We start from the raw sequence: 24490 nt of genomic DNA on the forward strand, positions 1-24490 counted from the left end.
AAGAGTTAAGTAAATATAATTAGTTCATTATATTCTGCGATCATTATTTGATAAATACTGAAATTTTCATTAAAATTGGTTAATTTCCTGATTTTTAGTGAATTTTTAAGTAAAGGGAAGGGTCAAAATGTTTATACACTTTGAGCGTCGGCATTCATTGTCTGTCCCTACCATTTTTCGATGAATATTTGATAGCAAAGCGACCACGTGTGGTTAATTTAAATCAAATTTCAATCATATGGTTACATTATCAATAATCATGTGATTAAACCCATTGAAAATTTACCGATATTGTAAACACATTATGTTTACATTAAGCCTGTGAAACCAAAATATCCTTTTCTAACATTTAAAAAGAAAACGCGAGGTCAGGAGAAAGAAATGTCCAGAAAATCGCTAGATTTTTAATTTTTATCATCTGAAATTTTCAAAAATCGCTAATTCACCCCCCCCCCCAAAAAAAAACTCCATATTTTAACTTCCTACACTAAAACAATTATAAATATAGTATATTCAATATATAAAATGCTCCGTGTTTTTTTATTATATGTTTCTGAAATTATATTGAAGCAGTTAGCTCCCCAGAAGGCTTATATATTTTATCAGCTAGTTTTACCTGTTTTTTTCAGAGAGGGTATCTTTTTTTTTTTTTTTTGCAAGAAACAAGTCATCAACTCAAACTTTTTATAATAAAAGTTAAATTGAAATATACTGCAAATTAAACATCACAATAATGGTGCAACATATTTTGAACTTAGAAAAATAAAAAAAAAAAGCAAAAAAACTTTGTTTTAGCATGTTAAAAGTATTTAGGTTGGTGGATAATTAAATTCTACTGTATTGGTATAAGTTTTTTTTTTTTTTTTGCTGTTGTTTCTTGTTTTTTACAATTTTCGATTAAATACTTCTAAATTAAGCGGGATTTCTTAGATCATATTTTAAAATAAACTTCGGAGGTTGGAATACCCCCCCCCCCACCACCGAAATTTACTTGGAAAAATCGATTTTATAGCGAAATTTAAGAATGGTTAGCCGAAAAAAAGGTGAAAAACAAAAATAATCAATAAATAATTGTTACCAAAGGCAATAAATGCTACTTTTTTTACTTACATGAATGAGTTTATTTTATGTTTTAAAGTATTTTCAAGCGCTTTTCTTTATTTTTTAATCTAAAATTGTGGGTGTGTGGGTGCGAAATATCTCCAGATTTTCTACAATTCCCCGCTAGATTGCAAACGAAATCTCCAGATCTAGCAAGAAAACCGCTAAATTGGAAACACTGGTCACCTGAAAGGAAGCGGTAATAAATAATTATCCCTAAATAAAAAAAATGTTGTATCGATACAAAGAAAAACACCTATTTATCATAGAAAAATTAAGTATAATGTTATAATTAAATAGAAATATATAAAAACACACATGGATATAGTAAACATATTATACCAAAACGTGGAAGCCATCCGTCCAGTGGTTTTTTAGATTATTAATTGCGAACAAACCAAGAGTTACATTTATATATATATATATATATAGATATATGTACATACACACACATATATATATATATATATATATATATATATATACATATATATATATACATACATATATATACATATACATTATATATATATGTATATATATATACATATATATATACACGTACATACACACCTATATATATATATATACATATATATACATATATATATATACATACATATATATACATATACATTATATATATATGTATATATATATACATATATATATACACGTACATACACACCTATATATATATATACATATATATACATATATATATATACATACATATATATACATATACATTATATATATATGTATATATATATATACATATATATATACACGTACATACACACCTATATATATATATATACATATATATATATATATACACGTACATACACACCTATATATATATACACACACGTACATACACACCTATATATATATATATATACACACACACGTACATACACACATATATATATACACGTACATACACACCTATATATATATATATATATACGTACATACATACCTATATATATACACATGTACATACACACCTATATATATATATACACACACACGTACATACACACCTATATATATACATATATATATATATACACATGTACATACACACCTATATACATATATATACATATATACGTACATACACACCTATATATATATATACGTACATACACACCTATATATATATATATATATACGTACATACACACCTATATATATATATACACATACATACACACCTATATATATACACGTACATACACACCTATATATATACACGTACATACACACCTATATATATATATACACGTACATACACACCTATATATATATATACACGTACATACACACCTATATATATATATATACACGTATATACACACCTATATATATATATATATACACGTACATACACACCTATATATATATATACACGTACATACACACCTATATATATATATACATGTACATACATACCTATATATATATTTATACACGTACATACACACCTATATATATATATATATATATATATGTACATAAACACCTATATATATATATATATATATATATATGTACATAAACACCTATATATATATATATATATATATGTACATAAACACCTATATATATATATATATATATATATATATATATATATATATATGTACATAAATACCTATATATATATATATATATATATATATATGTATGTATATACACACCTATATATATATATATACGTACATACACACCTATATATATCTGTATATATATACGTATGTATATATATATATACGTACATACACACCTATATATATATATATATATATATATATATATATATATATATATACATACGTACATACTTACCTATATATACGTACATACACACCTATATATATACGTACATACACACCTATATATATACGTACATACACACCTATATATATATATATATATATATATATATATATATATATATATACGTACATACACACCTGTATATATATATGTACATACACACCTGTATATATATATATATATATATATATATATGTACATACACAACTGTATATATATATATGTATATACACAACTGTATATATATATATGTACATACACACCTGTATATATATACGTGCATGCACACCTGTATATAGATACGTGCATACACACCTCTATATATATATATATATATATAATCCGTATATCCTTTATAGTTTTAATGTATAAATTTTCTTATTCTGCATATCCAGGCAAGCATTGGACTGGAACAAGGTGGCGGCAAATGATGCCGTAATCTCAAAACTCACATGATTCGAGATTTTAACAACAATTTCATTTCATTTCAGTTGTGTACACAAACACACCTTTAATCTAGACGACATTAACATTTCAGCCGATTGAGAAAGAGGGGGAGAATGGAAGACGAATGTTTTTTTTTGTTCTGGTTTATTTTTCTGAATGTGAGTAATTATATTATTATAATGACGAAAAAGAAAGTTATGCTTTGCTAGTGTTCGCATTATTATCTATATAAAATAATGCCGCAATCGGTTCAGTTGAAAGAAGAAGAAAGGAGAAAGAAAGCGTCTCTTTAAGGTGTCCTCGGATACTTTATGCAACCTGTATATACATGCACATATATAATATATACACCCACGAGAATGTATAACATATACATACATAGCATAAATATACACATACATATAAACAAAACATCTATATATATATACACATAAATACATATATATATATATATATATATATATATATATATATATATATATATATATATATATATATATATATATATATACATAAATACACACACACAACATGTATATACATGCAATATAAGATATAGACATACACACATAAAAAGCTAATAAGAATCTACTATCTTTGTGGTAATCATTTTTGGTCCCCTGGCAAAAGGAGGGTGGACCTGTAAATTCACCCTTGTTCGTTCGTCTGTGCACTTTTGTCAATAACTACGCCATGGAATTTTGTAAAATGTTGCATAAACATTAATTATGATGTGAGTAAAAAAAAAAAAACAACAAAAAAAAACAGAACGGATTTTCCGGGAAAACTCCGGTTGCCCCTCTTTGGGTACCTTTCTGGTTAAAATGGCTAAAATTGACATTTTTGTGCTTATTAAAAAACTTAATGCCTTGGATTTTCATTAAACTTCCTAAAAAGTTGTAACTAAGTGATTTCTATATAATTTTGTTTGTCTATATTTCGCGATAATCTTGGGTGTGCCTCAGGGGCTCTTTTAGGTCTAATAAAAACACTCCATTTTTGGGACTATTTTACTCTATTTGTCCAAAATTTTCCGTGTATATCTATTTAGCAGTTTTGCATGGTACTGAACTCAAATTTAAACATGTTAAGGCCTTGGGGACTTTTGGGGCTAAATGGAGGGAGGGGAAAGAGTGCAAATGATGGACTTAGTCATTTCTTTTTTTTTGCATGGTGCAGAACTCAAATTTACATACGTTATATGCTAAAACTGCACCGTTTATCATTTTCACCAGGATTTGACGTCACCTGGAGACTTTTGGGGCTAAATGATGGGGGGGGGGCAATGCTGAACTTAGTCATTTTTTTTATGCCTCGTTCAATGTGCACTCACGGGGGACCATGCATGCTTCACTTGTTCGTTCTTGTTACTTCCTTATATTAAGTGACTTCATGCCTTGTTTGAGTTATTTCTGTTGAAAAGAAATCAAAAGACACATACAGCATGTATACACATTCAATATAATACAAGTTAGAAAAGCATTTCATCCAAGGCATGAAAATTGTTAAACAAAATGTTTTTACTATAGGCTTTAAAAATAAAGGTACAAGATTCAATTTGAAATTTACTTAACTTCAAAGTGCACTTTTATAAATTTTAAAAAGTAAGGTATTACATTTTTATACCTTACTTTGTAAAATTTATAAAAGTGCACTTTGAAGTTAAATAAATTTCAAATTGAATCTTGTACCTTTATTTTTAAAGCCTATAGTAAAAACATTTTGTTTAACAATTTTCATGCCTTGGATGAAATGCTTTTCTAACTTGTATCGTATCGTTTTAAGATTATATTTTATTTAATTTATTAATTATGATTTAAAAAAAGATGAATGGGCTTTTGTATATATTTATAAAAACGCTCCGCCTCTCTATTTCAGATTGTATTTCTCCTCACACCACAACTCATTTTTGCAACCTCCTCTTTGTATTATTACAGGTCTGAATATTCTCTCTGTTTCAGTTCGTAATTCTCCTCACACCACAACTCTTTTTTGCAACTCCCTCTTTGTCACACATGTCTGAATAATGAGAAAATCTGAATTTTTTTAATAAAAACTTTAAAATAACTTTTTTAGATTACATTTTTTAAACTTCTTTCAGAATAGAAAATCTTTACAATTTAATAAGGAACATATTTCATATAGGTTTCATTAAAAATATTCAGTAGATAACGAGAAAAATAGAGATGAAAATTTCAAAAGGGGTGTATAACTGGTTACGCTCAATAATAGTCCTCGCTAGCGAAAGACTTTGTTATTGTTATTCTATTATTATTATTATTATTATTATTATTATTATTATTATTTAAAACATTTTGTGTCCTGCACTTTCGCGTGAGGACTAATATAGGCATACACACACATTATATATATAATAATTATATAATAATATAATATATAGACACACACACATTATATATATATATATATATATATAATCACACACACATAGAATATATATATATATATATTATATAAAATTTTAACTCAGCGCCCCCGCCTCCTACACTGATGCTTAATAGCTTCGGTTACAAAGACCACATGCTTCAATCTTTTCAATTAGTGAGTCATACCACATATTGGTTCATATTAAATTTTTTTGATTTTATTCGATTTCCTCAATTTAAATATTTAGTCCAACTCAATAGTTTTTGTTTTTTGAATTGGTTACACATATAAAAAAAAAAGTCTGTACTACAGCTTTGGGAAGATATTTTTCTCATATATATATATATATATATATATATATATATATATATATATATATATATATATATATAAAGGAGAAAATGGTCACACACTTTAAGTGTCACTTAAAGGTTTTTCAAATTTTTCATTTATGTATATATATATATATATATATATATATATATATATATATATATATATATATATATATATAAGTAATGTGATTTATAATTTAAAAGTTTTAAAATTTTTTAAATTTAACAATTAAAATTTAATTAAATTAAAAATCAGTTTCATAAGAAGGAACAACAACAAAGTCAATTATCTGTACGATCGTTTCGGAAATCCGTGCTTTTTATTTGTGGTATACATGAAGTCACGTAGAATAATTATACATAGTTTTTTTGGTAAGCACGGTCTCCTCATCAGCAAATTTAGAAGGATTTCTATTGAATTGAAAAGACACCAAAAACATTTGCTGATGAGGAGACCGTGCTTACCAAAAAAACTATGTATAATTATTCTACGTGACTTCATGTATACCACAAATAAAAAGCACGGATTTCCGAAACGATCGTACAGATAATTGACTTTGTTGTTGTTCCTTCTTATGAAACTGATTTTTAATTTAATTAAATTTTGATTGTTAAATTTAAAAAATTTTAAAACTTTTAAATTATAAATCACATTACTTAATATTGAATTAGCTCTAGGACATTTAACTATCGAGCTTATTATATATCTAAATTACAACGAGCATTTCCTGTATTTTAATTAAACTAGTAATTTCACTATTACATTAAAATACACTTAGCTCTTTAGACTATTATTCTAATCTCCTTTAAATTATATATATATATATATATATATATATACTAACAGGCAAATTCGACGTTGCCCGGGATTGAATGATGACCAACGATTGTTTCACGCTCCCATATTTTTATTGCCAGCGAAATTGATGAAATCGCTCATTTTTCAATCAAATTGATTGAAAAATTGGTTGCTCTAGTTGGAAAGCCATCGTGGTGCACTGGGAGGAAGCTTCACATGCTTTCCCGTAGTGACTTCGTCCACAATACATTGTAGTCTACATTTCACTGTAGAGAAACTTCTGTTGATTTTATATAATTATTTTTTATATATAATGGCTTAAATTAAAGTTTAAAAATGCAAAAGTCAAGTATTATGGTGCAATCGTGTTTTAAACAGAAACATGCATTTCGAACATGCCAAACAACAGAAATTTATGTCATTTGAATTGAGTGATTTGTAAGCTGCGCGATCACTCAATTCAAATCCTATGTGATACGTTGAAGATAAAAATCCGGGATATTTTTTTTTTTCCTGCATGGATTGATATATTAATATTTATGGCCGAAAATAATAAATTTAATAATTTCAAATTATAAATATGTTCTTGTTCCAATTGTTAATGAATCATTTGAAATTTTGAAAACTTAAAAAAAAAAAAAAAAAAAAAAATGTTTCTGGAAGATTATAAGAGCACTAGAAGAATACCTGCCCCAGGATAGGTAAAATAAATTCCCCAAACAACAATTTTTTGCACCACTTTTATGTCAGGATAATTAAAATTAACAAATAATGCTATTAAACCTTATGTCTAGAATTCTTATTCTAATTTTAAATCTAAAAAATGTCTATAATTTGAAAACGTATAACATCGTAGGAACAAACAAAAGAAAGGAATTAAAATCCAACTCAGCATTTTCTTTTTGAAGTGCAAAAGAAATGCATTTATTCAACGCACTTCACTATCTTGCAAAAATGTGCTTTTTAAAAGTCTTTCTTCCCGCCACTTCATGCCAGCCATCAGTCAGCACTTTCTCGCCCTCAACTTTACACGTCCATCTTGCCCAGCGCACACTTCTTCATTTTAGTCGATCATGTGCTGTCCTTTCTTTTTTTCTTATGATGCAAGCTCACGCACACTTGCTAATTTGCATATGTGCTTTAATGGCTGCTGCTGCTAACATTTTCACACGTCCTCATACACGCTGTTACAGCTGTAGCATAAGGGATTGTAAGAAATTGAAATTCACACAGAGGCTTTCTTAATTGGTATCTAAAGACTATAGATCAAATTTAATGCAAATTTGAAATATTTTAATTTTCAAATGGGAAGTGGTACCTATATTATGCACCTAAAAAAAAAAATCCTTTTAAAATTCTCCAAAGAAACTGAAATTAAGGGAATATTCATTTATTGATGTCTAATACCTATTCATAAAATTTCACAAAAATATCTGAATTATCACAAAGAGGTTTTGCGTGAAACTAAACCAAACTAAATATAACCACATTATCCACCCTTACACCCATGTTCCAAAATTCATAATGATCGGTTAATTAGTTTAGTGTAACATAGTCCGCTGACCAACACATGTTGTGTACAGTTTCAGTCGCAAATGGAAACCAAGACAAAGGATAGGAAATAACTCCAACTCGCTTGTAGCAACAACATTAATTTCCTCATTGGTACAGCCATGACGTCACCCACGTGATCTAGGAAGTTATCTACATCTCTCACAAGATCTAAAATGTTATCCTGTCTTCCATGAGATCTTGAACATTATCTTGTCTCTCTTGTGATCGTTCTCTTTTTTATAATCCTCCCCCTCCCCATCAGTGACGTCACTTTGCATGCATTTACATCTGTGCAATGTCACATTAGGAAAGAATCCTATATAGTTAAATCTAAAAACATTTACACATATCTAACTTTATGTAAGTAGAGATAGTACTTATACATATAATATATAGAAAATATAAATAATACTTTGATCTATAAAGTCAGACATCAATAAGAAATTTTAGTGCTTGTGTAGATTGGTGCTTTTTTTTTTTTTTAAACCAACATATTTCAGGTAGAAAACCTTATTGAAATTAGTATAAACTAGCGAGGGATGGGGGAGGGGCTTTGCCCAGTCGTAAAATATGCTTAAATATGATATTTTTATTTGTCCAGATCGTATATATTATTATAAAGTTGTGATTTCAAAAGTAAAAAAAAAAAAAAAAAAAAAAAAAGAAGAAGTATTTGGGTGCTCTCAGCTAGAATCGAAACCGAAAGCACAACTGTAGCATTCAAAGCTGGTGACGTTTCACTGTACACACATGACATACATATGAACTGATTAAAAATAAAATAAGATGAATGTACAAAATGTATAACGATTTTTTCAATTTTTACCCATTTTTGACACCTTAAAACTATTTTTACCGGCTAAAGACCCATAAAAGAACGGTCTATAAAAAAATCCAATCATTTGAGGCCCCTAACGCCATTCAGCAACTTCTAGCTTCGGAAGAGGAGGAGTTTGGAAATATGGAGACAGACAGACATAGAACCTTTTATATATTAGATTTAAAAAATTACGTAAAATGACCCAGTAGAAAAATAATTACAAGTAAAAATTATCGACTTTATCAATTTATAGAGTTTTTTTGTTTTTCAGGTGTTTTTGATGTTGGAAAGTTCCCAAGATCCAAAGGAGGTAATTGTAATCAATAATTTTGACTAAATAATTGTAAATAAATATGCACCGCCATTTTTAAACTTTCATTTTTTCCTTTATTGCCATACTCATAAAAACCGTTAGCAATAGACAGAAGCTATCAAGCTAATTAGGGAATGCATAAAACCTAGGAACCTCACGATAGTTAGCCAATACAGAACTCTGAAATTGTGACAGTGATACATGTTCATTCACACAATTCTGAGGCAGCACGTTCAAGACTGCAGAACACGATGTGAAAAGAGATTGTTGGTACATCTCTGAGCAAACACCAGTGTGATTATGCAGAGGGTCTAATGTGAATGTATATCGTCGCAAGTTTGATCTGTTCAGTCGCAGCACAGGACGGTATTTAAACATTGCAATGGGACAAGGACTATAAAGTAATCTGTAGGCAACAGCTGCAATGTTACATTCCGGTGAATAGACAGCAGATCTAATCCAAGCAGATCATATATACCAGAGGGAACAACGTCTGAGCAAGGAATATGTAGTATGTATTTGATGATATGATGCTCTAGACACTCAAGAAAGTCAGAGAACACCTTGCCAACTCTGGCAAACACGAGGGACCCGTATTCCAAGTGTGGACCAATCATTGCCTCGCAAAGCCTAAGATGTCAGAATGTGATTGTAGCTGATTCTTTGGTACTTGTGCAGAATTTGAACGAGACGTAACTAACCCGGCTTTGATCAGAACTGACTAATCCGACGTAACACGTCAATGAATGTGTGGCAAATGAGCAGACGATCTTTGGAGAAAATATAGGATAAAAAAAAAAAAAAAAAATCAACGTTAACAGCTGGGAGTTTCTCGACAGTTATCTTTTCGAGTTTATGTGAAGAGAAAGTTTTGCCTCCATCTTAAACCATATATCCGTTGGGTTGACGAAGTGTCTTCCACATTTGCTGTCTCTTCTTGCTCCATTTTGACATCGTCTGATGCAAATGTAGAAAAGTCTACCTAATCCTAAAAGAATATTCCGGTTGTCTTAATTTATTTTAATTTTAAAAAATCAGTTGCCCAGCCCCACCCTACAGAGAAGAAAAAAATATTCATGAAAAGAAGAAAAAAAATAACAAAAAAAAGTTTTATTTATTTAAATTTTTTTCATAGCACATCATATACTGAATCATATTTTTAATATTTTTTTTTTTTTTTTTGTGCTTCTACACTATTGGGACGAGATTTTGTAGTCGATAAATGGAGTTTTCAGATAAAAAAAAAAACAAAAAAAAAACAATGGTTTCAACAGATTTGTTTTGTCAATTCTAATAAGTTACAATGATAGCTTCCAAATTATTCAGTCGAAATTACCAGAATATTACTGAATTATAAAAATTATTATTATTAAAAAAAAACAACTTTAATCGTGTTAGCAGGCGAAAAATTGCCGCCATCTGTGTTTAATTTGAACGGAAAATTACCTCCCTTTTGAACTCTTCTATTTTTTTTTATTTTCTTTAATAAAATTTTTTTTACCTTATCGATTTTCATAAGTTTTGGATATAATCATCTTAAAATACAGTTACCATTGTTTTCATGTGAAATTCAGTTTTACGCTTTCCGAAAATCTCGTCCCAATTCTGTAGAAGCGCCTTTTTTTATTATTATTTATACTAATTTCGACATGACACGTAAGTACGTAATAATGTTTTCACCTGAAATGTATTAGTTTAAAAGATCAAAAATCTACACAAGCACCGAAATGTTATTATAAAAACTTCAATATTGCAGTTTCCATTGACTGACAATTCGACACAAACGAATGCTATTTTTTTTTTATATACAAGACTAAATACAACTTACCAATTCGCATGTCTACTCAGATTATATAGGTCTGAAATAAAGGAAAACAAAAAAGGACAATTAAAATCGACATATCAGATTAAAAATTATGACAATTTTTATCAAATCAGCTTGGAATTTTTTTAGATGAGGATTAGCAATTTGTATTATTTAGACTACTGTTCTCATCTTGGATGTTGTTCTGACATTTTTTCCTCTGCTCCCAAATCAGCAGAGTCTAGACCATCCTTGTACCTTTTTTCCTGTTGATTACAGTGTAATGTTGGTTCTGTGTATTTCTAGGAGGTCCACCCTTTCAAGTCTTTGCCTTCTCTCTTTAAGATGGGGGTTAGTGTATTGCTAATCACCTGAGGTGCTCCTACTGGAGAATGCAAACGGGATTACCCAAGCACTTTTTGCAAGTCAGAGTGCTCCTCCTTGGAGGTGCTGACTTTTCAATCCTGCTTTCCAATCCTTGTGCAGCATTTCCCTTCAGGTATGTCGTGTCACAATTAGGAATCTGTATGGAATTATGAACAGAACCATTTAATCCATGCGGGTAATTTGTTCTCGTTCTGTCAGTCATAACCAAGTAAAAATCTTAAGTAATTCGCATTTTAGTATCGCCCACACTGAGGATTGAACCTTCAACCTCCGGAAAATTGTCACTGATTATTACCTAGTACTTTTAATCATTATTCAAGTCTTCTAACGGAACGAGAGCAAATTATGTTATGGATTAAATAAAGGTTTATGATCCAAATTGAATACAGATGTTCGAATTCGATGTAAAGAGTCCAGAGTTTGATGATACTCCCGAAGAAGGTCGGAGGTTACATCGGCTAAAACGTTGTGAGAAATAATGCCAAAGATGGGAACAGTAATCCGAAAATCCAAATAATCTAAATTTCTAGTTGAATTCAGACTTGTCATTACTTGATAGCGTTTTATACAATTAGTTGAACACAAGTCATTTTTCGTATTATTTGGATTCATCTGACTACTGTTCTCATCTTGATTGCGATTTTCACAATGTTTCAGTCAATGTGACCTCTGACCTTCTTCAGGTGTATCTTGTTAAACTTGGGAATGTTTCTATCGAACTTGGGAATGTTTCTATCGAACTTGGGAATTTGAATCTAGTATTCTGATGAATCCAAATAATACAAATAACCAATCCTCATCTCAGAAATGCAGAAATGTCGTTTTTACTCAAAACCAGGAGGTTTATTGGTTCGTATCTTTCGGGTTAGGGTTAGATCATGTATGGAGTAGTACTGCTGTTATATTTGAGTTAGTAAATCTCTGTTGCACTTGAAGAATCTTTATAAGGTTCAGAAATATGTCTGTGATGTGATTGCCACCCCTATCATTTCTTCTCCTCTGCACCCTCGCTTTCACACAAGCGATGTTACTAGTCTCAGTCTTTTCTTTAATACAACTAGCCTGGGTGCTCAGCGTTGCCCGGGTGTTTGGAGGTGTGTGTTACTGTATGCACCCCCAATATCAAAACACTGCCCTCAGAGGGAGGTACTGCCCACTTTGGGAAACATTGTTTTAGAGTTTGGGCACTTCTACATTATTGGGACAAGATTTTGTACTCGATAAATGGAGTTTTCAGAAAAAAAAACAATGGTTTCAATTGATTTGTTTTGTCAATTCTAATAAATTACAATGGTAGTTTCCAAATTATGCAGTCAGAATCACCTGAATATTCCTGAATTATTTTAAAAGAAAACAACTTTAATCATGTTAGCAGGTGAAAAATGCTATCTGGTTTGAATGTAAACGGAAAATTACCTCCTTTTTGAACTCTCCTGTGTTGTACGATCATTTTCTTTAAATTTTATTTTCTTTAATAAATAATTTCCTACCTTATCGATTTCGTAATTTTTTTATATAATCATCTTCAAAATATGAGGAATACATAGATACCATCGTTTTCATGTGAAATTCAGTATTACGATTTCCGAAATCTCATCTCAATAGTTCTTTCTTAGAACTGCACGCCTGTGGAACTCTGTTCCGTCTGCCTGCTTCCCACCTGACTACAACCTGGATGTCTTCAAGTCCAACGTTAACAAATTCCTAATGAACCGTCCTCTTAAGTAAACACTTCATTAAATCTCCACACCAACGTACTGTACTTGCAATAACCCTTATCCCTGAGTGGCTTCCGGGCCTTGATAAGTGGTAAAAAAAAAAAAGTAGTAGCACCAGATTTTGTTACATAAAATAGGATATTCATAAAATATAAATTGATCGAAGATTTTTAGCTTTTAAATTATCAAAATCCACCCATAACTTTTTGAAATGTAAATCTTGAAGCTGAAAACTAAAAACATTTTCCCAAAAATATCGAGTCAACATTTGTGCTGTTAAAAAAAAAAAACTATTCAAGATAGAGCAATGTAAATTTAGCTGGCCAATACCAGGAAGCCACTTAAACAAAAATATCTCAGCATTTGAGCACCTTATATAAGTTTTTAAAACTGACCACGTTAATAAAATTTGTTTATTCGTACTATTTGGATTCTTCAGTGTCTATACTAACTTGTCCAGTATAGTTAGATTAATCGCCATGTGTGCTGCTCCATGATTTAAAATTAACTAGCGGTGGTACCCGCCGTTGCCTGGGTGTTTGGAGATGTGTGTGCTCTTAAATCAAAAAAAAAAAGTTTTGGTAGGTAGTTAGGATCAAACCCGAAGCCCTGAGGCGAAGTTGGAAAAAAAAAAAGTGAGACGTTAACCTCTCGGCCAGCAAAAAAGAGTAAGTGAAAGACGTTTGAATTTATTTAAGTAGAATTGATAGGTGCCCGCTTAATGAGGTCAAATAGAAGACGCGGAGTTAAGATTTACGACAATGTAAGCAATGGTCATTCAGCAGTTAATATTTTCTGTGGGACAGTTTTTAATGAGGTGAAAACCCAACTTTGGGGAGGAAAAGCAGCTCCCTCGTTTATTAGGGGAGTGTTATTCAAATGAAAGCAATCGTCTGATATGACGGTGAAAAGCCAACATTGACCAAACGCTTACATTGCTTTCTGGAGGCCACCTGGCCAATTCGAATCCAGTTTCGCTTTTTTTATACTGAATAAACATGTGGCGATCTAAAAATCTGGAAAAAATAATATTTAAAAGTCGGCCAAATTAAATACACGCGCAATCCCCATTAAGTCATACATATTATCATCTAGACAGCATATAAAAAGTTTTAAGAAGTAAGCCGACCAATAAGCCCGTCGAAAAAAGCCTTTGGTGGACATACACAAAAATACACACATGCACACACACACACTAACACACATTTTCGCTTTTATATATATAGATAACCAAAAAAGTTTGTATTTCCTTTCCTTCCAATTTATCAAAAATCGTCTGCTAATTATGTTGCTTCTCATTGGATAATAATATTGGTTGTCATTTTCTGATTGGCTGGTCAATTTGACCAGCTCTTGGTATCTTCTGGTGGTTTGCGCAAGTTTCCGGCTTAGTCCTACTAGACATTTATGAGACTCCAGTTCGCAAAATGCACTTGTACTAATGTATACAAAAAGATGTTGCTTGTATGAATGTAAAACAATAAAATAATGTTTTGAATCTACTTTTGTGTTAAAATCAACTTGTAAATTAAACACTCCCTTTACTCTTGTAAACACCATCCGGCCAGCAACACTCACCCTAGGAAGGTTGAACTGGCTTCCTCCAAAGGAGGAACTCTCAAAGGAATATCAAATTCACAAATGATTCCCAGTTGCATCTCCTTAAGGGGAGATAACGACATTAGATTTTTACAAAAACAGTATTTAGGTGCCATCAGCTAGAATAGAAACTGTTACATTCAAAGCTGGTGACGTAACCACTGTACCAACGTGATTAAAAATTTGCCATATATATATTTATATATATTTATATATATTTATATATGCATATATATATATATATATATATATATATATTTCTGTAGAAATATATTTTCTTATAATATATACGAATCCTTATTTAAGAAGCTCAATATAATTACAGAGCAATATAGAGAATAAATAACAAAAAGTTATATTCCAAAATTCAGGATGTTGACCATCTTATAATTTATTCCTTTAATTCATATATTATAAGATGGTCAAAATCATGAATTTTGGAATATAACTTTTTGTTATTTATTCTCTGTCTGTCCGTGTGTGTGTGTGTGTGTGTGTGTGTGTGTGTGTGTGTGTGTGTGTGTGTGTGTGTGTGTGTGTGTGATTAAAACCGAATATTTAAAGAGAGAATTGTTTTGCTTTTTTAAGAAGGAAGCACTTTTCATCTACTCTCAGCTCTGCAAAGAGATATTGAGTTTCAGTACAGATAGTGGACACTGTTTTTATTAACTTTGGTAATCAGTGTTTTAGCTGTCAACCAAGTTGAGCTAGAGCTAAATGGATAGAGATCAAGAGATAGAGGCTAATAAGCAGGATGGGATGTCCCATTATGCTCAGATAGGGCCTGGTGCTACCAGATCAGACTGTCTGAAGATATTGGCTTCCCGAGACGAAATGCACCTAACATTGATGCGTCTTGTTTTTCTACTTCCTTTTGCAAAACTTAATTATGTTCTGCAAAACCAAAACCAAAAACAACAACCCACATTCTCTCTCTTTTCCTTCTTCCCATTCCCTCTTTCTCTTTCTATCTCCCCCACTTCCTGACTGGTTCCCTCATTTAAAATGTACCAAGCATTAATACTGTAAACCTTTTCCCTCTTCCATTGCAAAACTCATTCATGTTCTGTAGGGCAGGGAACAAAAACGATAAAATTCACTATAAAACAACCAAACCAAATACTACAAACTAACGATTAAAGATACAAAGAGTTTGAAGAATAAAAACCTACAAAATAACTGGATGCAACATTGGCCTTAAATAACTCGAAAAGTGTTGATATGCCGTAAAACAAAACCAAACCAAACTCAGATGGAGCAAACCGTTTCCTTTGGTTCTAGCTGGTTGCTAGCCCATGAGTGGATACTCTATTTTGCAATATTTTATATATATATATATATATATATAAGATATGATTAAAGAAAGTGGGAAGGTTTTATTTATAGACACTGGCGATAGAAACTGGCCAATCAAATGGAGCCACGTTCTGTTAGCAACCAATCAGAAAGCAGAATTGCTCCATAAAAATATTGAATCTTTTAGAATTCCCACACATAATATTTTTCGTGTACACACGAAAGATCTTTTCTCTTTGCCTGCAAAAATTTTAAAGTCTGAAACTTATACAGAAGTTACCCATCAAAAATTCTTCATCTCCAGAACTTGTACAGAACAGCTACCCATTGGAAACTCTTCTGAAATTAAACATGGCTTTTAATTCAAAACTTTATTCAAGCAAAGGTTTCTTCTGTCAAATGGGTGGAGTTGTGGCCTTTACACTGGTCAGTGTCAATTTTATTCTAAACTTTTAATCTCCTTCTTCCACGTTGTGACTACTACAATAGAACCACGTGTTCCCTGCTCAACAATGATCACCGACCCTAACATTGTGTGCTGTGAAATTTTTCTTATGCGTCTGTTATTCTGGCCATGTTGTTGTCTCTCAAATTGGCAGTTGCTGAGAAGGGTGCACAGTGGTTCACAGGTATAAAAATAAAACAAAATACACAAAACACAAACTCTGACAGATTCTGCAAATATCAGTTGCATTCTGGGTGTGTGTGTGGCACCACTGACCCTCTACATGCTAAGGTAAACATTTATATTTTGTCGAGGTCATGTGTTCATTAATTAATGTCAGTTCATCTCAATCTCCAAAAGTTCTCTCGATTTGTTTCAAGCCATGACCTGCTTTCAACTGTGTCTGTCTCATAACTGTCCTCAACTGCCACTACCCCAAAAGTGTCAAACTCTTCCTAACTATCACCAAATTCAGTGCCACACCTCAAAATGCCTGTGAATTAACTAATATATATATATATATATCTACATTTATGTCCGATCTTTTACCGGCCACAGCTTGATTAACAATCCTATTTAGCCTCCTTTTGTGTACCTTAGTGAACAACTTCCTCTCCATTGTTCTGCTGATGAACTTATTTTCACTTTTTTTTGTTGTATTTTTTTCCTCTTTTTTTTTGTTTTTACTACCTAACACTGGGGGGTGAACTAATAAACTACTACTACTACTCTCATTAAGTATATTGAAATTTATTCATAACCGGTTTTTGTTTTTTTTACTAAGGAGTCACCACATATCAGGGCCGAGAGGCCACTCGAAGATAAGGGTTAATGTGTATACTGTAGTCATTGGGTTAAAAGCATAATAATCGTTAGTAGTGGAAGTTTAGTAAATTGGATTATTTAAGAGGACGGTTCAATAAGAACTTGTTTATGCTGGACTTGAAGACAACAATATATTAGTCAGCTGGAAAGCAGACCAACAGAACAGAGTTCTACAGGCGGACAATTCTAGAAAAGAAGCTTTGTTCATGGAATACACATTTAGGTTTAGGTACAGTATAAAAGAGTGGGGGAAATTATTGATAGTGATTATTGCTAGACAAGTGTTTTCTATGAAAGATTAGCAAGAGGGGGCCATAGACCATTAGAGCTCAGAGAAGCACTTGCCGTTAAAATAACAATAGAGACAAGCTGGCAACGTCTCTTATGAATCTGTGGGAAAGAGGTTGCAGGGAGGAGAAAAGGGTATCCTCTACTAGGTTACGAAGTCTATTTTGAACTCTATCAAAGCAGGATAAGTTACTTCTAGCAGCTCCTGCCCAGATGTGACGACAGTACTCCATTCTAGAATGCACTTGGCTCTTATACAGGTCAAGGATTGAATCAGCAGTGAGATATCTAGTAGAACGGTATCTATTCAACTTTCTTTCGTGTACCTTGGTAAACGACTTCCTATAACTTTTTTCTACTGATAAACTTATTTCCTCTTTTCTTTAATTTTTTTTGTTGCTCTTTTTAGTTTTTACTACCTAACACTGAGGATGGGGGGGGGGTACTAGTAAACTATTACTACCTCTATTATTCTCTTCCTTGCACCATTTCACATCTTATCCATCCGTCCTTCCACCATCTAAAACATTCAATGTTCAAACAAACAACCAAAGCTAGAACGATTATCAAAAAAAAAAAAAAGATTACTTCGTCCTTTATTAGTAAAAATCGATACAAGAAGTCATTGCTTATAATATATATATATATATATATATATACACACATATATATGTATATATATATACATATATATATATATATATACACACATATATATGTATATATATATACATATATATATATATATACACACATATATATGTATATATATATATATATATACATATATATATATGCATGTGTATATATATATATATATATATATATACACACACATGCACATACATACACACACACACGAAAGAAAGCAATGAAACTGAAATCAAAGATGCTTGATAATTACTTTTTTTAAAACGAGATTTTTAAACATCATTATGCAAATTTGACCTAGCATTTTCTCTGATCAGCATCATTTTTGTGTGTCTGTATGTGTGTATATATATATATATATATATATATATATATATATATATATATATATAACTCTGTGGACCGTCAGGCTATGCTTCAATGTTGTCTCTTTTTTTTTTTTTGTTTACATGGAAGTCACCACTTATCAAGGCCCGGAAGCCACTCGAGGATAAGGGTTATTTCATATACAGTAATCAATGAGATAGTATCATAGTAATCATTAGTATTGGAGATTTGATAAAGTGCCTTACTTAAGGGGGCGGTTCATCAAGAATTTGTTTATGTCGGACTTGAAGACATCCAAGTTGTAGTCAGGTGGGAAACACGTAAATGGAAGAGAGTTCCACGGGCATGCAGTTCTAAGAAAGAAGCATTATTCATGGAATCTACGTTCTGAATTTGGCATAGATAAAGAGTGGGGAAAATTATTGACAGTGGTTTCAGCTTGACGGATGTTTATCATGAAACATTGGTGAGGGGAGGGGACCAGAGATTGGAGCTCAGACAAGCACTTGCCATGGAAGTAATGATAAAACAAAGACAGCCTCACAATGTCTCTTCTGTGGGAGAGAGGTGGCAGGGAAGAGAAAAGGGCATCCCCCACTAAGCCACAAAGTCTATTTTGTACTCTGCCAATGCAGGATAGGCTGTTTTTAGCAGCTCCTGCCCAAATGTGGCAGCAGTACTCCATCCTTGGACGTACTTGGCTTTTATATAGATAGAGAATTGCACCAGCAGTGAGATATCTTCTGGAGCGGTAAAAGGATCCTACCATTTTTCCAGCGACCTTGGCAACAGACTTGATGTACGTGTTCCATTCCAGATCAGAAGTAAAGGTCAATCCCAGAAGCTTGTCAAAACATGGAGCCTCCCCAAGACGAGAGCCATCCATTTCAATTGATGCCAGATGGGGATCAGAGCGTTGATGATGTAAAGATAGGAGCTACTACTCTTATGAGCCTATGAGAGAGAAATGATTTAATAATTGAGAAAACATTTCCAGTTATACCGTAGCTGGAAATCTTGTGAAGTAGCCCTTTATGCCATAACTTATCGAAGGCCTTTGATATCTCAAGAGCAATTGCCCTAGAAAGGAAGCCTTTGTCGAGAGATTCACTAATCCTATGAGATATAACTGTTAGCACATCTGCTGTAGATCTAGCAGAACGGAAACCATATTGCATGTCACTAAGAAGGTTATTTCTGCTGAGGTGGTTGACTACTTTATTTAATATGGATTCCAGCAACTTACTCATGACACACAGGAGACTTATTGGTCTGTACTGAGAGGGAGATTATGTATCACCTGAATTCTTAAATACAAGGCATACTGATGAGGTTTTCCAGAGTGTTGGGAAGCACTTCTCTTTAAGGAAATGCTTAAACAGTTTTGTAAGTATGGGGGCAAGTTCTGGTTGAAGCTTTTTCAACACTATAATTGGAATGTCGTCAGGGCCAGTTGCTTTACTGGAATCAAGGTTCTTGATTAGCTTGGCAACCTCATGCACAGATATTTGTATGCTGCATAGCGTGTTGTCTGTTATAGGAGGAAATATGGGAAGTTGATGGCCTTTGTCGCATAGGATGGAATTAGCTGCAAAGTTCTTAGCAAATAGTTTGGCCTTGTCTGATGCTGACGAGATGACCTCAGGTCCATTGATGATGGTTGGGATAGAACACACGCTTCTGTTCAGGATCTTGTTTGCTTTTTACCAAAACTGGTGGGAACCAAGCCACTGCTCAGCTACTTTGGATTTAACAGACTGAGCATATAGTTCTCTTGCATTTTTTATTACTCCTTTACATTGGTTGCTGGCAGTCCTGAAAGCAGCTTTAGTCTCAGTACATCTATTAGGTTGGTAGCTATGGAAAAAGTGATTTCTGTGCGCGATGGAAGCAGCACATTCTGGGGAGAACCATGGCTGGCTGTTAGGTTTTTGTTTCAATTTTTTGGATGGTACGAATCGGTCTATGCCTACAATTAACCATTTACAATTGTCTTCAACTATCGAGCGATTCCATCTTTTAAACAAGGGATGAAAGGTGAAATATATATATATATATATATATATATATATATAAAACTAACTAAGGGAGAAGGCGGTTTTGCCCGGGCGTAAAATGTGCCTAAATGTGATATTTTAATTTGTCCAGATTTCGTAGATATTATTATAGAGTCATGATTTCAAAATAAGGCTAGTTATTGCAAGGCGTATGATGACTTTGTAAAAATGTTGACGAAAAAAGTGACTCTCCTTAGTCGACATTGTTATATATCAATGGAAAGTAGAGGTTCAGAACGATTGGAAACAATGCCGAGATAAGCAGAGTACATACACCGTCTAGAAGTCCCAAATGGTCACAAAATTAGTACTAACTAGGTTCTGTGTAGCTTAACTTTGGTGATCTGACGAGAACTGGTGTGTCAACGTGATTATACTGTATACACACACATACACAAGGAGACGTTGCCCAGGATTGAGTGATGATCACCAAATGTTTCACACTCCTATATTTTTATTGTCATCGAAATTGGTGAAATCACCCATTTTTTAAATCAAATCGATTGATTGCCTGCTCTAGTTAGTATTTATTCATCCTTTAAAAAATACTAGCCTGGGTGCCTGGTATTGCCCGGGTGTTTGGAGGTGTGTGTTGGTCAAAAAAAGTGGTAGTTAGCAGGCAGGGAGGTCTGAACCCGTAACGCGAAGAAGGAAAAGAATGTGAAAAAAAAAATGTGACATCTTTGCTATTGTATCCATCGCCAAACAGGAAGTGACTAATCAATCAAAAAGAGGGAATGACTTTCGAAAATATTGACGAAAAAAAAGCGACCCCTTCTTGTAGAAAAGTGGCCAGTGGAGGGTGAAGTAATTAATATTTTCAGATAATTTTTCGATATTTGTCGTTTGAAGGGTCGAGCTTCAAAACAATACCAATTTCATGAAAATCCGTCGCCTCTGTCAAAAGTTATAGGCAGACATACATACATACATACATACATTTAAACAGACAGCTGAGATTTATATTATAGACTAGCCTGGGTGCCCAGCGTTGCCCAGGTGTTTGGACGCGTGTGTTGAGCAAAAAAAAAAAAAAAAAGTGGTAGTAGGCAGGCAAGCTCGAACCCATACCGCGAAGGAGGAAAAGAATGTGAAAAAAAAAAAAAGTGACGTCTTTGCTGTTGCGCCCATCGCCAAACCAGAAGTGATGTAGGTTTAAATTAAGGCTAGTCAATCAAAAAGAGGGGGATAACTTTCGAAAATCTCGGCAAAAAAAGCGACCTCATCCTTAGAAAAATGCCCAGTCGCGGGTGAAGGAATCAATGTTTTTAGCCAATTTATTCGGTATTTGTCGTCCAAAGAGTCGAGCTTCAAAATGATACCAATCTTGTGAAAATCCATTGACTCTTTTGAAAGTTTTAAGCAGCCATACATACATACATTTAAACAAACAGGTGAGATTTATATTATAGATTACAATATTTTATAAAAGATGTGGCACAAGGCCAAAGTGGGTGGGGGTCGGGGTTCTCCATTTTGTCTTTGTCCCTAAACTAGTTTACTGGCATCACAATACCTCATTCACTTTACGGAACGAAATTATTTAATATATCCCCAAATGTCATGTTATGCAAGTATTTACAAGGTGCATTTTTTTTTTTTTTTTTTTACTTGGGAGTCACCACTTATCAAGGCCAGAAGACAACTCAAGGATAAGGGTTAATGAATGTAAGGTGGTAATGAAGTGATCCTTAATGATGTTAAATTGGGTGGAATTTGATTATTCATGAGGACGACTTAACAGGAACTTGTTTACATTAGATTTGAAGGCTACCATGTTGTAGTTAGCCGGGAAGCATGCCAGTGGAACAGTGTTCCAAATGTGGGCAGTTCTGGGAAAGAAGCTTTGTTCATGGAATCTGCGTTTACATTTAGGTACAGATAGAGAGTGGGGAAATCGTATATAGTGGTTTTAGTTAGTAGAGTGTTTTTTGTGAAAGTTGTGCATGTGGGGACCCATAGATTGAAGTTCAGATGAGCGCTTACCATGAAAATAGCAACAGAGCAGAGACAGGCTGGCAATGTCTCTTCCATGGGGAAAAGGTTGCAGGGAAGAAAAAAGGGCATCACCTACTAGGTTTCAAAGCCGGTTTTGAACTTTATCAAGGCAGGATAGGGCTCTAGCTGAGCAGCTCCTGCCCAGATGTGGCAACAGTACTCCATTGCAAGTTGCACCTGGCTCTTATACAGATAGAGGATTGCATCAGGAGTGAGAAACTTGCTTGAGCTGTAGAGTGATCCAACTACCTTTCCAGCGATATTAGCAACAGATTTGATGTACATGTTCTATTTCAGATCAGGAGTGAAGGTCAGTCCTAGAAGCTTGTCAAGACACGGAGCTTCCCCAAGACTAGATCCATTCATTTCAATTGGGACGTGATGGGGGTCAGAACAATTATAATGAAAGGAGAGAAGCTTAACCAACCACCTTTTTCCTCATAGATTGTCGTGTCATCTGCGTAAATGCCTACATATGACCTAAGAATATGATTTGGAAGATCGTTGATACTGTGCAAGTATTTACAATGTGCTTTTTTTTTTTTTTAATAGAATAAAACAAGATAGCAACTCTTCACTAATGAAGGTTTTATACATATATAACAAACTAGCCTGGATGCCGAGTGTTTGGAGGTGAGTGTTGGGCAAAAAAAGAAAAAAGTAGTATTAGGCAGAGAGGCTCGAACCCATACCATGAACGAGGAAAAGAATGTGAAAAAAAAGTGATATCTTTGCTGTTGCGCCCATCATCAAACCGGAAGAGGCAAAGTTTTAAATTAAAGCTAGTCAATCGAAAAGAGGAGATGACTTTCGAAAATATCAGCGAAAAAAGCGACTCCTCTTTGTAGAAATGTGGCCAGTTGAGGGTGAAGGAATTAATGTTTTTGGCCAATTTTGCGATATTTGTCGTCCGAAGGGTTGAGCTTCAAAATGATACTGATCTCGTGAAAATCCGTCACCTCTGTCAAAAGTTTTAGGCAGACATACATACATACATACATACATACATACATACATGTATGATATGAAAAGAAACTGGAACCTAAAGGGGATATCGATCATACCAGTTATCATAGGTGCCACAGGACTTATGAAGAAGAACCTGAAGTCCTACCTAATTAATATTCCTGGTGAACCAAGTGCAAAAGAGATTCAGACAATTGCACTTAAGGGAACAGCGAGGATACTAAAAAGAGCTCTCGGTTGGTTTCAATAAAAAAGCGGGGCAATGTTGGCAGCTGGTTTGGCTGCCCCATACCCGGCATTACAATCTTCAAAGGAAGAAAAATTTAAAAAAAAAATAAAATTAAACAGATAAGCGAGATTTATATTGTAAATGACCTTTCCTCTTTTAGTATAAACTAGCAGGGCTACCCGGCGTTGCTCGGGACCGTATAAACAATGAAAAAACAAAAGCAGATATTGAACATATGTTTTATTCTTAGGGGAGAGGAATCTTTCATCTCAAGTTTTAGCGTTACAAACAAACA

The 24490-nt window shown here is 32.8% G+C and overlaps 1 protein-coding gene across 2 annotated transcripts in view; it reads right to left on the minus strand.

The window, feature by feature from the left end:
- LOC145263096 (guanine nucleotide exchange factor DBS-like) overlaps positions 1-24490 on the minus strand; it is an 810829-nt gene that overhangs the window by 730706 nt on the left and 55633 nt on the right. For both annotated transcript variants that reach the window (XM_080120019.1, XM_080120020.1), the window contains exon 2: positions 11434-11464. In XM_080120019.1, coding sequence (XP_079976145.1) covers positions 11434-11443 — 10 coding nt within the window. In that variant the 5' untranslated portion in view covers positions 11444-11464. The remainder of the gene's footprint in view (positions 1-11433; positions 11465-24490) is intronic.

The sequence above is a fragment of the Euprymna scolopes genome, chromosome 38 (assembly GCF_053919585.1).
Source record: "Euprymna scolopes isolate OS-2025 chromosome 38, ASM5391958v1, whole genome shotgun sequence".
Lineage (NCBI taxonomy): Eukaryota > Metazoa > Mollusca > Cephalopoda > Sepiida > Sepiolidae > Euprymna > Euprymna scolopes.